Genomic DNA, 16,530 nt, shown 5'->3' with positions numbered 1-16,530 from the left:
TAGCCATCTTCGAGAGGCTCATTATTACTATCGCTACTGCTGCGTTAGCTGTAATTTTATTGCTGGGTTTTTAAAGGCCTTTTATCCCAGCTCGATCAGTGAGATCATCCAGAGGAGCACGGCTGGTTGCTTCCTGTATTACAGAGGCTTGACGTGACACTCACTAGAAATTGGGCATTTAGCGTCATCGGTCTTATGCTGTGGAATGCTCTTCCAACACAGACTCAGCAGGCACCCTCACTTTTGACTTTCCTGGAGATATTTTTACATCAACAGGTCTATACAGCTGCTTAAAAAATCTTCGATTAGCCAGTCATTTTAACCATTTTTTAATATTTTACTGTATGTAATTGCTCTGCACTGCCATGCTATATTCTATGAACAGGTGGTATATAAATACCTTTTATAAATATAAAATAATGAACCTATTTTCAAGCTACCACAAGAATCCTTTTGGCATAAAGCAAGACACAAGTGCTTCAGTAAGTAACCAATTCAGTAAACCTACTAAATTAAAATGCACGTTGAGCCAATTATTTGCTCCTACAATATAGAAATAAGCTGGAAATTTTCTGATAGATCCAATGTGAAATAGATGCCTGTCTCCTCCTTGTGGGGTTGCAGTTCCAGTTGAGCAGCTTACTCTTGATAACTCATGCACTGCCATTTACTTGCTTTCCACGCTGAATAAAATCTTAATTCAGGGATGGGGAACCTGTGACCTCTTAGCTGCTGTTGGACTCCGGCTCCCATCAGTGATTGGCCATGGATCAGGGATGATGGGAGCTGGAGTCTAGCAACAGCTACAGGTTTCCCATCCGTGGCCTAATAGGTTGATTCCAGAGACCTGTTGAAGAACAGTCCATCAGCTTCTCCAGGTTTCATGAAAACATGCAGATGCTTCAACAGGTGTTCTGTGTTCCCTGTTCCCCTGAGTGCTGGCCTAGGATCTCTCAAAGGTAATCGGTGAGAGAATTAAATGTCAGTGGAGGAGGGAGAGCTATTCTAGGCATCCCTGGCTACGCAGATACTTCTTGATTAAATTAGAAAGCAGACAAAGGGTTTAAAATTCTCCATTTAAGAGGTTCTATTTCCAGACACTACTCGGGTGTTGTAAATCACTTCTGTCAGCAGGAGACACTGCCGTGATCCATCTTCATAAACAAAACTCACCCAGATGCTTCCCTAGCTCGTTATCTCTAAATTTTCCTCGTTTCAAGCTGGATGAGAAACAGCTCTATTGCATCAACGGTGGGAGATGATGAATGGCATTAAAAGCACAGACATTTTCACAACTTGGAGGTTAAGCTCTTGGGCTTTGCGCTTCCTTGCCAAAGATTTATAGAAAAAGCTCATTAAACATTTTAAGTACATTCCTTCTCAGGCACATCCTGTTGCACCTTGTTCTTGCAAAACAAGATACAGGACATGCTTTGGAGGAAAGCTGAAGGGGGAAAAGAGTGTGTGTGTGAGGGGAGAATCAGCATGACTTGCTTGCGGTAACAGTGGATGAGAAGAAGACCAGCTGGCTAGATCACACCAGGGGCCACTCCAGTCCAGCACCCTGTTTTCAGAGTGGCCAATCAGATGACAACAGGAAGCGCGCAAGCAGGACATGAGCACTCCTCACTTTTGTGGTTTGCAGCAACCGGTGTTCAGAAGAACACTGACTCCGAGCATGGGAGAAGAGCATAGCCATTGCGCCTAGTGGCCACTGGCAGCCCTATCGCCTGTGAATTTGACCGATCCTCTTTTAAAGGCCATCACTGCCTCCTATGAGCGTGTATGCCATAGTTTAACCATGTGCCAGAAAAACACCAGAGTTCTATTATGTCATAATGTCTCTCACTCACACACACACACACACACACACACACACACACACATGTACACCAAAGTTCAATGATATTTTATCTGGCAATGTACAGAAAATGGAATGGTTCATAAGGCTGGGTGCGTGTGTACATGTACAAGAGAGAGAGAGAGAGAGAGAGAGAGAGAGAGACAGACAGACAGACAGACAGACAGACAGACAGACAGAGAATCTTCCATAGGATAATGGTCCCGGGCTCTGTTATCTTTCAAAAGGAAATTTGAAACAGTAAATCATAGGATGGGCAATCTTATTGCTATTACCAGCCAGACTTCATGTTATGAATCATGTTGCATATGAAGTAAGATCAAAATATTGAACCTTCAGAACGACAGATATACCTGTGTTTCAATAGCTATTGCTGAGACAGCGTATAACATCACAGAGGAGCTATTGTATTTTTAAAATGGTATTTTGTACAACTATTAAAAATGGGCAGATAGTAAAATTGATTAGTTGTTCACCTAGAGATAAACTGAAGCCTTCCCTCATTTGACACAAGAAGTGCCTGGTGGATCAGGCCCATGGCCCATCTAGTCTAGCATCCTGTTCTTGTTCTGGCCAACCAGCTGCCTGTGCAAGACCAGGGAGCAGAAGGGGAGCTCAGGAGTCCTTGGTTTCCAGCAACTGCTATTCAGAAGCATCGCTGCCTTTCATACTTTTGATTTAACTGATTTCTGCCTTTTTGCAGGGCAAATGTTTGCTCAGAACGGCACCAACTATTTCCAGTTGTTGTTTTTTTGTGATATCATAATAGGCTGCAGGGAGTGGGTGCTTGAGGGCCACATGCCAATTGTGCGGCTGGGGCATGCACGAACGCGCACACACAACTTTCCAGAGGTCTCCCTGCTGAGACTGAGAAGTGCAGCTGCTCCCAACACACACCAGTGGCAAAAGATCTCACTCTGCCCAGCCTGCATAACAGTAACTAGGCGGGCCAAGAGAAGTGCAATTTACATTTGGAGGAAGGTGCTCAGGGATGACCCCCATTGCAATCATGATCCCCACAGTGGCAGGGGTAGGCAACCTACAGTCCGTGGGCCGGATGCGGCCCAATCGCCTTCTCAATCTGGCCCGTGGACGGTCGGGGAATCAGTGTGTTTTTACATTAGTAGAATGTGTGCTTTTATTAAAAATGCATCTCTGGGTTATTTGTGTAGCATAGGAATTCATTCATTTCCCTCCTCAAAATGTAGTCCAGCCCCCCACATGGTCTGAGGGACAGTGGACCGGCCCACGGCTGAAAAAGGTTGCCGACCCCTGCCTCAGTCCATCAAGCAGCAGTTCTTAAGGCACACCCCTGCCAGACAGCAAAATTCGCTGGTGGGTGGTGAATTTGGCAGTGGTGGGTGGCTCGTGCATCTGTGGCTGGCTGCATGGAAGACCTGTGACAGTTGTATGAATCCCATGGTTTATCCACCTTTGCATTGAGTGGAGAAGGCACTCCATCAGTGGCTATTAGAGAAATCCAGATTCAGAGACAAGGCACTGCTGAATCCCCAAAAAGGGGTGCGGTGGCTTGATCTATCCAGTGGCGTAGCCGGCTGCTCGGGTGCCCAGGGACACGGCAAGCCGCCCACAGGGCAGGGTAAGCCAGGGCAGAACACGCTGTGTGGAACCTCCATGGTGTCCACAAGCCCCATGTTGCTGTTTCGGGCAGTGCGGAGTCTGCAGGGGCCCGAGCCACGTCACTCCCCAAGAGAGATGTGTGGCTCGGGCGCGCTGCAGGCCAGCCCCCGTGGTCACCCCCCTCAGTGATGACACCTGGGGGTGGACTGCACCCCCCTTCCTACACCACCGGATCTGCCCTCACAGAAAACAGGATACTGAACCTTTCGTCTGACCCAGAAGGCATGCTCTTATAATCCCATGTAAGCTGTGGACCAGATAGGAGCCTGTCGCTCATGAGAGAAGGACTGTGGTGTAGCTCTGTGAGGGCCACGCACAGAGGGCCACGCATGACCATACGCTCCCCAGCACAAAAACATCCTGTCATATAGAATTAGCAAGTCGTGAAGAGAGCATGGCTGAAAGGGAATGCATTTCACTTTCCTTTGTGTGACAGGTACGCACAGTCAGTCACTCTTGATTCGCAGCCTAGTGACTGCGCCGTGTCAAAGCTTTGGAAAGCCAAGATTTACCGCTTCAAAGCTTAGCGAAGATAAAAGGGCTGCAGGTCAGATGTGCTGTTTACCCATTCTGTTACCTTGACATTTGATTCTCCATCCAAACTAGCTGTAGTGACATAACAACACCCGTCCTTGTGAGTTGATGCGAGGAAGATCAGATCGCATGGGAAGGTTTCATCTGACTTTACTTCTACTATGTCGCCAACCTTAAAGACCAGAACAAATAAATGTCAACGTGCTGCAGAAATGTTTGCTTAGATGTACTTATTTTGAGCATCACACACACCCCCCCCCCACTCTTCAGCTGAAAAGGCTTTATTGATATAAATCAACAACAAAGAAGTGAAGAAGGCATCTAAATCTAAAAGCTCTCTGTCATGCTGGGAGCGGGGGGTGGGGGTGGGGTGGGGCTCATGCAGGGTACACACATTCCTGCCTCTGTGCACCATCCCCAGAATGTAGCCTTCACACAAGTCGCAATCGTGCTGCATTACAGAAGAGGAAAAAGCCTTCTGCCAAGTGGAATGGCAGAGGAAGGGTGCAGAGATTTGTCTCCTCCACCAGCTTGCTCACTCGCCTGCAAGAACTCCTTGCTGCCTATGGCTCCCTGCAGTTGAAGGCAAGGCCCCAAACCATTTCCAACGTGCAGAAACCTCGCTCGTCTCTGCTACAAAACACACAAGTGCTTCAGCCCATTCCCAGCCACCCCAACAAGCCAGAGGGGACCAGCTAGACTCCATCAGCAAGCACGAAGGCAAGGTTTTAATAACAACTCTCCCTGCACTCACACCCCGCCTTCCGCCTTTCGCTACAGGCCCCCTGGAGCTTCCCAGTGCCCCGAAAGCTTGCTCCCCTCTTTCATACCACACCTTGATTCCTTCACACTCCTTCTTCACTTGCTTTACATCCTCAATCACCAGGACAGTGCTTTTGTTTACTTCTTTGTCAGCCCTGTGCCGCAGCCAATCCTCATAACCCTGGATGGATAAATTAGGGAGCAGGGGGCGGAATTCATCACAATCAAGAAACAAGAGAAAGGGAAACAAAGAAAAAAGAGGTGAGGGAGAGCCTTTCTTCAAGTATTTAGCAGAGCTCTAAATTGATAATCCTTTTTCTTTTATTTACTTTTTTTGGGGGGGAGGGGGAAGAGTACCTGTTTAATAGCTGTAATGGTAATAACAAAGAATAGAGGAAGTCCGCTCGTGACGGGGCTGGTTGGTGTGTCTACTATGACCTGCGGAAGAGGGGGAAATGCAAGTTATTGGGGGAGAATTAAAGAAAAGAATATTTGCTGGTTTGATGTCCTCAGCTTTTAAACTGACGTTGCAACGTGGAAAACACAGGAAAACACCAGAGTGTGCATGTCATTGCTTTTTAATGAACTGCATCTGTTTATGTACAAATTTTTCTGTACAATAATCCATTCAGACTTCTGTTTTATAGCGTGTAGTGAATCACTGGTAGGAAGTGCCTAGTAAGTTTTGATAATGAGGTGGCAAAGTTTTCCATTCATTCAAATGGCAGAGGTGTCTTCCAGATAAGAAGAAAAGCACCCATGTATATTCTTCATTCCCACTTTCTTGCTGTGAAGAGCTTGTGAAGGGATCTCTTTGGGTGTCCAAATAGAATAATGTGACGTCTGAATGCATCCTTTTTCATTATATGTCCTGCCATGTGAATCCAAGTGTGTATTATTATTATTAGTAGTAGTAGTAGTAGCAGTAGCAGTAGCAGTAAAGAACTCATTTCTTCGAAGCCAACACTCTTCAGTTTTGATTCTCCAGATGTTGTCGGGCTGCAAACAGCTTCATACCTTTCAAACTGGCTGAGAGTGGCAGGAATCTTATTCCAGAAACATCTGGGGACCCAAGGCTGATTGAGCTCGTCAAAGCCTTCTGCTACAGATATGCAGTTGATATCAAGTATGTGCTAAGCTTGCACTGTAAATGGAGGTTTGTCACACACATGCACATTTGCTCAAGAGCTCGGCTCATGCTCCAAGAAGTCTGTTCACTAGAACAGCTATTCCAGTGGTCCAAGCTACTCCAGCGCTAAAAGTATTTGGCACTCAGAATGGTAAGAATATAAGGAGAGCCCACTGGATCAGGCCAGTGACCCATCTAGTCCAGCATCCTGTTCTCTCAGAGGCCAACCAGGTGCCCCTGGAAACCTGCAAGCAGGACCTTACAAGAGCCCTCTCCCCTCCTGTGGCTTCCAGAAAATGATATTCAGAGACATTTATGCTTCTGACCATGGAAACAGAGCATAGCTACTGTGACCAGAAGCCATTGACAGATGCAACTATGTTTGAATTATGAGGGTTAGCTATGTTATTACAACAAACAGACACTTTAAAAAAATGTTGCAGCACCCTTAAAGACTAAGGCTGCTAGCTACACACCCTCACCTGGGAATAAGCCTCGTTAAAGAAAGCGGGGCATACCTCACAGTAAACATGTGTAAGACCGCACCGTAATGGATTTATTATGGCATGTGTGTTTAAAGCTATGCAGTCTTCACAAGAAAAAGCCTCTTGTGGAACAATGAACACACACATTGGTGGGTAGGTGGATTTGACGGGCTGCCAGGCTCTACTAATGCCTGGCACAGGAGCAATGCTTTTGTAATGTGATGCCAAACATTGGAATATAACATTAATTTATTTCCTATGGTAATGGCTAACTTGGGAGGGCAAGGGGAGGTTTGGTACAAATAGGTAGCCATGAGATTTTTCGCGGGGGTGTTCTGCTTCAGAAGATAGTCAGCTGGGTTTTTAGTTCTTTTATCACAGTGTCATAATTCACACACACCTCTCCATGGCCAAGTTTTCAAGTAACTTTTACTCAGAGTAGACCTGCTGATATTGACCATGGCGGGTCAACTCTGGGCAAAAATCAGCTGTGTGCAATTCACTGAAAGATGGAGATATTACTTCCAAAACTGCACAGCACTGGAACTGAGAGAGAAAACCGCATCCGTCCCTAGCGGCACTATTTTGATTTGTTTCAAGTTAAATATAGCCTTTGTTCCAACCTGTTCCAAGTTAAAGCCCCACGCGCACTGGGGAGATTCCTGTTGAATTTGTTGCTCCTGGCAAGCTGAACCACATCGCCCAAGGAAGTGGAAGTGGCAGCCGGTTAGCTTGGTGCATAAGCAAGGTTATACATTTCACAACCAGCCCCCGACTGCTCAGAACAGGATTCTACAGTTATCTGGAAGATGGGGCGATGCCATCTTAGCATTGTCATGTAAATTAGCTGGAGCTACTTCCTCAGAGATCATTAATGCCTCTGCCCCTGACACAAGGATGAGATGCAAATTGGCAAAGCACTCTGTCTTCAAAGCAGGCAAGATGCAATCGTCAGGAAACGCAGGCAGCAGCAGTGGCGAATTCAACACACTCCATTTAGCAAAGTCTGAGGAAGGTTCAGGCTTATGAGGAATGGGCCAAGATGCTCTCCTCCATCTACAATAGTGAGTGCTTTTAATATACGTCAGCAGGTATGCTGCCCAAGAGCACTGGCTGGTCCCCAGTGCTGCAGTCAAGAGCCCTTTTTTAAAAAAAAAACCACTGAAACACTGAAAACCCATCTGACATCAACAGAAGCTGAACCCACTCCCCTACTTTCCTTCCCTGAAGCGGCTGGTCTGCAGAATTTCAGCTTGCTTTTGATTTTATTTTTTTAAAGAGTCTCCTGATTCAGCTCTAGCCTCTTTAATCAGAAAGCAGAAGTGAAAAGGACACAGCCCACATCTGTGGTTGCTATTCGCCTACCCACCAAGAAATGCACACTCAGAAATTTACTTCTGCATTTGTGTAGCATCTAGACAACGTTAACAGGGAGGTATTGGGGGGCCTCATCACAAGCTGTTGTGTGTGCAGGAGGGAGGGGATGATGCATCTTTGACCACTGAAGATAAGCAGCTATATAATGTAGTGTATCTAGGCTGGAGCAAATGGCACCATTGTTGTCGTGTTCTGTAAACACGAACCCACTTATGCCTTGAAAATAAGAGTCTTTATTTTAGCAGGATGGCATTGAAACATTTCAATGACCGGTACTTAAACACACACACACACACCAGCGACATTCTCCCTCACCTTCATTGCTTTTTCTAAAGCAGCCTTACCTGTACAAGGAAAATGATAAGGAAGTAAAAGTTGGCAATTCTTCGGAACTGTTCAAAGAGATTCTTTGGAAGAAAATTCCAGACAGTGTACTGTGGGGCAAAAAAGCAAAAGAGGCAGGTATGAACCAAGACTTTGACCAGCAATGGCCTCTTCTGAACAGGGTTGGCACTTGAAGCTAACCAGAAAATGGCACGCACGCACGCACACACACACACAAACCACCCCCCACCAGGGAAGAAGTGAGGGTTAAGGAACTACATCAGGAACAATGGGAGAATAAAGATCTACACTGGGAATGAGGATGGAAGGAGACCTGCAGGGCCTCCTATTTGCCAAGAGGCTGCTGTGGAGATGGTACTGGAGGGGCTGTGGGTGATGCAATCCTCAGAGGCTGGATCTGCTGCCCCTCTGGATTCGGCGACCTGAGGCAGTCGCCTCACCTTCCCTCATGGGTGGAGTGGGCCAGCCCTGCCTCTGAAGACCACACCAAAATTGGGATATCTATCATCTGTTCAATATGTCTGCCTGTCTATCTGTCTGTCTGTCTGTCTATCTATCTGTCTGTCTGTCTGTCTGTCTGTCTGTCTGTCTGTCTATCTATCTACAGTGGTGCCTCGCAAGAAGAAATTAATTCGTTCTGCAAGTTGTTTCGTATTGCGATTCTTTCGTCTTGCGGAGCGCGGATTCCCTGGGTATTAACGGCTTTAAGAAAAAGGAAGCAAACTCGCAAGACGTTTTCGTCTTGCAAAGCAAGCCCATAGGGAAAATCGTCTTGCGAAGCCACTCAAAAAACGAAAAAACATTTCGTCTTGCGCGTTTTTCGTCTTGCAAGGCATTCTTCTTGCGAGGTACCACTGTATCTATCTATCTATCTATCTATCTATCTATCTATCTATCTATCTATCATCTATCTATGTCTATAAATATAAAATGGATGGCTTTTAAAGGGGCAAACAATTATAATGGGCACGCATGCACACACATCCACACACCCCATTGGTGTCATTTCCAACGGAAAGAAATAAGCATCTTGCTCCGTGAAGAGCTTGCTTTGCTACCCACTCAAACGTTGGTTTTCCTCCTTTCATTTCTATGAGCTGTGTCCCGTGGGTCTTACGCCAGCATTTGCAAAAGGTTCGGCGCATAACCCCACTCAAAAATTCCAGTGCCAGAAACAAGAGATGTGAAGGGGGTGGCATTTTCCCTGTCTCTCCCGCACACACAAGCCAGCTTGAAATAAGGTGAGGTGGAGAAGGCAGCCTTGAGGGCCAGCTACTGCCTCTGCATTGCTGAAGAAGCACCAGGACTTAAATATCAGAAAGTGCTTCCAAACGTAATGGCAAAATGCACCGTGTCTTCAGTCGCTTGGTCCGAAACGAAAGGCTGCCAAACATATTGCTCTGGCAAGGTATGCATTTGATACAACCTCTTGGCTCCTCCTTTGCCTCAAAAATACCAAGACAGTGGGAAGGGACCTCCACTGGCTTACAGAATCCCAACCCGTTCGGGTCTTCTCAAGCTACTGATCAATAGTATAGCCTTCAGAAATGTTGTGGCCTCCCTCACAGTGCAGTGAGAGCCAGGGTGGCACAGCAGTTAAGAGTGTTAGGCCAGGACCTGGGAGACCAGGGTTCAAATCGCCACTCGAACATGAAGCTCCCTGGGTTGACCTAGAGCCAGTCACTGCCTCTCAGCCGTGGCTTCCTCACAGGGTGGTTGTGGGAATTAACAGAGGAGGGTGTGTGCCACTTTTGAGTTCTGGGGTGTGTGAGGAAGTTGGGATATATATGCAATACATGAACAAATGAACTAATGGACTAACCCATGCTCTGGCTGGTTTTAAATCGGCCATAAGAGGAATTCAAAAAGCTTCCTAGGCCAGCCAAATCCAGGTACAGTGGAGACCTGACAGCAAAAGTAATCATTGCTACGGCTGGTTGTTTTGTGTGTTGTGTTTCTTTGGTTTAATGTGGCCCTTTCGTGGAAGGGGGATACTGTTTTCTTTTGTTTTCGTTCTTGTTTTTATTCTGTAGTTTGTGTTTTTATCTTGGTCCCTTGTGCCTATGGCTCCTGGGATGTCCTGCGGAGGACCTTAAGGTCCACAAATAACAACACTTTGGAGGTCCCGAGCCGCAAGGTGGTTAGATTGGTCTCAACTAGGGCCAGGGCCTTTTCAGTACTGGCCCCGACTTGGTGGAACGCTCTGTCACAAGAGACTTGGGCCCTGTGGGACTTGACATCTTTCTGCAGGGCCTGCAAGACAGAGCTGTTCCGCCTGGCCTTTGGTTTGGACTCAGTCTGACCCTTATGTTTCCCTCCCCTTATGGTTTCGATTTATGGGCTACTACTAAAATGAGGCTGCATTTTAAATTGTATTTTAACCCGTATTTTAATTAACTTGGTTTTTTGTTGGTTTTTTTGTTTCCTATTATGTTTTATTGTAATTTTATTGGTGTTAGCTGCCCTGAGCCCAGTTCTGGTGGGGAGGGCAGGGTATAAATAAAAATTATTATTTTATTATTATTATTATTAGTAGTAGTAGTAGTAGTAGTAGTAGTAGTAGTATTTTGTGAACTGCCCTGAGATGTATGGATGAAGGGTGGTATACAGATTTAATAAACAACAACAACTCCTCTCTTGTGCTACTGCAGAGCTTTCCAAACTTTTCCTGTTGGTGACACACTTTTTAGACAAGCATATTTCACGACATAGTAATTCAGTTTTACCAACAAACTGGAGGTTAAATTAACCCCTTTCCAGCCCCAGGAGGAGCGTGGGGAACATTTGTGCGACACACCTACACACTGTAGCCGACACGCTAATGTGTCATGACACACAGTTTGGAAAGCTCTGCACTACTGTCTGGAACTGCAAGGGCTAGAACCCAGAACCGATAGCTCCATGATCCGCCACCCCATACAGCGAGACATTAGGGCAGCAGGTTGCAGCATCTCCCTTGTAAACAGATTCCAAGGGCTCGAATGACTGTGTCCATCAAGAGTAGCCGCTGACTCTCCTCTTGCTAGCCTGGGGTACTGCCTTGGCAAGGACAACCTTTCCTACGTTGCTCCAGCTCCAGGGTCAATCCTCTCATCTGCCTACTGCACAGCCCAGGATTTTCACCACTCAAAGGACAAGCTTCTGAATTGATCCAGCAAGCACCAGGAGCTCCACACCCACAAGAAAGCCCCCCCCCCCCAATCAGGCTCGTCCGCTAAATGGCAAGTGGGGGAAGCTGAGTTTGCACTGAATCATTTTGCGAGACCACGTGAAAAGTGCAGGTGGATGCTTTGCAGAGCAGAGAAAGCGGTATGGGAACCCGACCTTTTCCCAGCACACAAAAGGCACATGAAACATACAGCAGTTGATGAACAGAATCTGCTGAATGTCAACCACTAGCGGAGGTTGTCACGATGTTTTACGCAACTCCCCTTTTGCCCGCTGATAGCAGCCACCTGCTTTCCTGGCTTGGAAAAACTGTTGCCTTTTGTTCCACCTTCCGAGCTACACACAATGAGAGCAAGACTTCCCAGTCAATGCAACAGTAAATATATTAAAAGATTCAAGAGGTGCAGCTTGCGCTGTGCCTTGCCTGGTTTGCATTAGCTCTTTTTAAAAAACATAAATAAAAAATTGAAGCTTGGGTGCAATTTATACTTTCATTCTGCTTTGCAAATATTGCTGCACAGAAGAAATGGAGATTTGTGCACAATAAAAAAATATTTAGGGTTGTCGACCCTAATATTTTATCCAAGCTCTCCTTGTATAATTCACAATCATTTTGTATTTTCTAATTATCTGGAAATTTCACCAGCTTCAGCGCTTCAAAATGGTTCTATATATGACTCCCTGTAACGGCACGCGCGGATGGCGGGTGCTTGGAGGAACTGTGGCTGAGAAAACGAGGAGGTTGGATCAGCAAAAATCCCAAAGGGTGAAGAAGAAGCAAGAAAGAAAAAGCCAAGGGGACAAAATAACAATAACAGCAACAACAACACAATAGTTCAATGAGGACTGACCATGCTCAGTGTCTATTGGGGCGGGGCGGGGGGGAGCCAGAAAACTCTATGTGTGTCTGTGTGTAAGAGAGCAAAGTGCAATAGCTCAAGGACTCCCCCTCTCTCCATACCCAGACCCTGCTACCCATCATCTGAGGCCCTTCTTTATGTGCCACCTCCTCCAGGAGAGGTTTGGAGGGCCTTTTCTGTGGTGGCTCCTTGTTCCCAGAAGGCTTTCCCCATGGAGGCTTGTCTGGCGCCTTCGTTACATATCTTTAGGCAGAAGGCAAAAACGTTCCTCTTCAACCAGGTGTTCAGCTGATTAACTTTCTATGGCTTTTTGAACGTATTTGTGGGAGCGGGGTTATTGGGGTTTTTGTTGTTGTTGCTGTTGTTCCATTATGTATTTTGAATTATCATTTTGTATTTTTGTCTTGCAAACCACCCTTGGATCTTTGGATGAAGAACAGCATACAATTTTATCAAATAACAATAATAACCGGATGAGATGTCTTGGAAGAAAATACGGTTGGTTACCTGGAACACCGGACAATACCCTCTGTGCCATTTTACTGGAGTTCCCACTCGTAAATGTAATAAAGCCATTAGCTGGGCTACTTGTGCCAGACAGAGGAAGCTACAAAAGAGGAACTACGGGTCTTTTGTGTTTCATGCAGTTCTAAAACTGGAACACCTTGCGGGATTGGGAAAGAGTTCCTTCATGCATAGGTTTTATTCTTAGCTGTAACAAACAGAGCTGCAAAACAGCAGCAGAATAAGTGCACCAGACTGATAAAGGGTCTCACAGACTGCCTTTCTGCAACAGATTTCTTGTTATGCCTGGAGGACCTCGTGGATGAGCTGGATCACTAACAAAGTATAAGCTTTAAACAAAAGACACCCCGCCCACCCGAACAAAAACCAGGCACAGCTTGCGAGTGATCTTCATAACTCATTATCAAGTCATAAGGTTAATGATGGTCAGAGTGATTCCCAAGTTCAAAACAAGTCTGTGGGAAAAGTAACAGAACACAAAATTACTTTTGCTGACGGCACACTCTGGAGTAGAACTGTAACCTGAACAGGATCTAAGTACTGCAGGTTATGAGCAGAGTCTCTAAACCATGAAGGACCAGGAGAACCTGCTCCACTCTTCCATGATGCTCGCTGGGTGACCTTCGGCCGGCCACGTCCCTTCTGCCTAAAATACTCTGCAGGGTTGTTGTGAAGCTAAAAACAGGTCGGGTGGGCCGGTGCAGCAATTAAAGCATGGTTATTACGGTGCTCACATGAATTGTCAAGAGCTCGCATGCCATTCCCGCAACAGCATTCATGTGGCAAACGTACCTTGGAAGAGACTATTTGGTTAGAGCAGAACTTCTGCGGAATGTAAGCCTCTGGCGTGGGAAGCGGATGATGGCCAACAAGGACAGTTCGTGTCCCAACACGTTTCTCTTCCCCGACAAGCTGCAAATAGAAGAGGAAGAGGGTTAAGTCACAGGCCCCCAAACATATTGCAAAGCAGGCTTCTGTGTCTGTGGAATTCTGCACCCTCGGTGCCCCAGGTCAATAGCCTATAGGCTCATTAACCACATGGAACTTCCATGTTCCCAAGGGCTTGTGGCATTCACTGGATGCCAGGGGCCCCTCCACACACACAATTCATTTGTGCATTTGGGGAGCCGCTCCTAATGTTAGTCAGTGAAATTACACGGATGTGCAGAGGACGTGTGTCCCACAAAAAGAAATTACCATTCCAAACGTACAGAACAACTCTATTCAGAGCTGGCAGTACACAATGTACATATGCTGCTGTTTTCCTAAAGTTATATCCCAGCTACCTATTTCATTCATTTAAAACATTATATCCTGCCGCAAGGCAGATAACAGTATGAAACAAGTAATTAGCATAGAATAAAAATAATAAAAAACCACATTTGTGTACAGCGATGCGGCAGCAGTAACAACAAAAACGTTAAGAGTAACTGTTGAAGCAAAGCAGCAATTAGTAACTTGGAGAGCTTTGGGGTAAAACTGGAAGCCAGCGTTTCGATGCTATCCAAATCTTAACATGGGAGCAAACAAACATTCCTGGGAGTTCCCAGAATTAGACCACTCAATGGTCCCTTCCTTCTGAAGGCACCAAGAAATGGAGGAACAACACAGTGCAGGTCTTCCAACAGAAAAACAAGTTGACTCCTAAGGGAGAATCTTCTGCAAATGATGATTTCCAGCATGCTCCAGGGAGTCCTGGAGTTCTTCCAACCTTATCAGAGGTTCTCCAATGAGAAGACCACAAGAAACCAACATACCCCTTTAGGGGCAGCTAATCTCCCGCAGCGGAACGCAGGTGGCGCTGTGGGTTAAAGCCTCAGCGCCTAGGACTTGCCGATCGAAAGGTCGGCGTTTCGAACCCCCACAGCGGGGTGAGCTCCCGCTGCTCGGTCCCAGCGCCTGCCAACCTAGCAGTTCGAAAGCACCTCCGGGTGCAAGTAGATAAATAGGGACCGCTTACCAGCGGGAAGGTAAACGGCGTTTCCGTGTGCGGCTCTGGCTCGCCAGATGCAGCTTTGTCACGCTGGCCACGTGACCCGGAAGTGTCTTCGGACAGCGCTGGCCCCTGGCCTCTTGAGTGAGATGGGCGCACAACCCCAGAGTCTGTCAAGACTGGCCCGTACGGGCAGGGGTACCTTTACCTTTAATCTCCCGCAGCAGAATGCAGCTGCACTAGGTACATCCCACAGAACTCATGCTGAAGAGGGCAAGGCCCCCAAACACATCCCACCAGGCGCATCAACTCCCAAGGGCGGAGGAGTCTTCGGCCCCCTCAATATTGGATGGCAAAGAAGAGGCTGGTGCCAAGCGACTGGCTCCTCCTGAGCGCAAGAGAGGAAGCAGTGCCATGCTGGGATCCATGCGCGGCCTCTTCCCAATGATGTCATGTCACCAAGCATATGACGTATGGCGCACATCGCACACATGACACAACTCAACACACACCAGGCACCCTCAATCTTAGGCACAAGACGGAACCTCTGCCTCCCACAATCTCCTGCAACAGGCATATTTGGGGGCCAGCAAGCTCGTGGTGGGTGAAAGCTCCTTGTTTAAAAGTTAGAATAGAATACAAAATAAAACAAAATATTCCATCTAAAATGAAAAAGAAAAGACAAACCCGGTTAAGAACATACCGGATCCAATTCATAGTCCATTCCATCCAATCTACCTTCTCCAACAATAGGAAAACAAAGAAGGATGTAGAAGACCACGCAAGAACTTTTAGAAAAGTAGGTCACGGCAAAAAAAGCACATACAACACAATCAACTGATGTGAGATTGGATAATACTCCAGAGCATTTTATATGCCGAGCTCCGATAGTCACACACCCAACCTTTTTCATTCCTTCCAGTGTGGAAAAACCTTGCTCATAATCAAGTAGTAAGGAGAGGATTTTCCTCCTATTGAAGGGGAGGACGAGAGTTTAAAAATAGCATTAATGCAACTGGAGGTACATATCCATCATTGACCGGAGCTTTGTACTGGAAATTCCCAGGAGCATCCAGTGTGGGATCGGAGAGTTTCTGTACAGAGACCTTGACATAAAAAATGATCCAGGACCATGAAGCTTCTAGAGCAAATTCACATTTCTGTTTCCTTCCTCCCAAACTCTCTTTCGGGAGTACACACAGGGGAAGATGGAAATAAAATGGAAAATCCTTCCAAACCTAACTATTCCCTGGCCTCGACGCAGCCATAAGCCTGGCAGTACATTTACCATTCAAAACATCTTCAGGGGTGCACTGAACAGCAAAGAAGAACTGCAACCCTGGTCTTCAATTCATTGTGGAAGTCTGCTTGTCCAGTCCATGAACAAAGCTTTGCCAGGAGCTGAATAAATGCCAAATTATATGTTGCATGCAGATGTGCGTGCTTGGGGTGTGCACAGCCTCTGAATTACAGTGGTACCTCTGGTTACGTACTTAATTCATTCTTAACCTGAAACTGTTCTTAACCTGAAGCACCACTTTAGCTAATGGGGCCTCCTGCTGCTGCTGCCAAAGCACGATTTCTGTTCTCATCCTGAAGCAAAGTTCTTAACCCGAGGTAATATTTCTGGGTTAGCGGAGTCTGTAACCTGAAGCGTCTGTAACACGAGGTACCACTGTACATGGTGAATCAGGGCAATACTTTCCCCTCCACCACTGTATTCCTTAGGGATCCATGATCTTTTTTCATCATTCATGGTCAAAGAAGAGATCTCTCTCTCACAGAGAGAGAGAGAGAGAGAGAGAGAGAGAGAACAGGCTGTGATTCCTAAAAATCCAGGGATGGGGGGCTGTCCTGGAGAAGCCTGCCCCCAAACATCTACCCTTTGGGTAACAGGCTCTTTGCTGGGG

The 16,530-nt window shown here is 46.5% G+C and overlaps 1 protein-coding gene across 14 annotated transcripts in view; it reads right to left on the bottom strand.

Annotated features, from left to right (window-relative positions):
* Positions 1–16,530, bottom strand: part of ATP11C (ATPase phospholipid transporting 11C (ATP11C blood group)) — a 103,406-nt gene that overhangs the window by 51,091 nt on the left and 35,785 nt on the right. For all 14 annotated transcript variants that reach the window (XR_014560301.1, XR_014560302.1, XR_014560303.1 and 11 more), the window contains exons 2-6: positions 13,480–13,599; positions 8,134–8,223; positions 5,156–5,236; positions 4,872–4,979; positions 4,080–4,208 (exon numbers count right to left, since the gene is read on the bottom strand). Coding sequence is in view for 10 of the 14 variants with exons in the window: in XM_083722721.1 (XP_083578847.1) it covers positions 4,080–4,208; positions 4,872–4,979; positions 5,156–5,236; positions 8,134–8,223; positions 13,480–13,599 (528 nt within the window). In the remaining 4 variants the exon portion in view is untranslated. The remainder of the gene's footprint in view (positions 1–4,079; positions 4,209–4,871; positions 4,980–5,155; positions 5,237–8,133; positions 8,224–13,479; positions 13,600–16,530) is intronic.

Source organism: Podarcis gaigeae, assembly GCF_964106915.1.
Source record: "Podarcis gaigeae genome assembly, chromosome: Z".
Classification (NCBI taxonomy): Eukaryota; Metazoa; Chordata; class Lepidosauria; order Squamata; family Lacertidae; genus Podarcis; species Podarcis gaigeae.
This window is presented reverse-complemented; position numbering and strand designations above follow the sequence as displayed.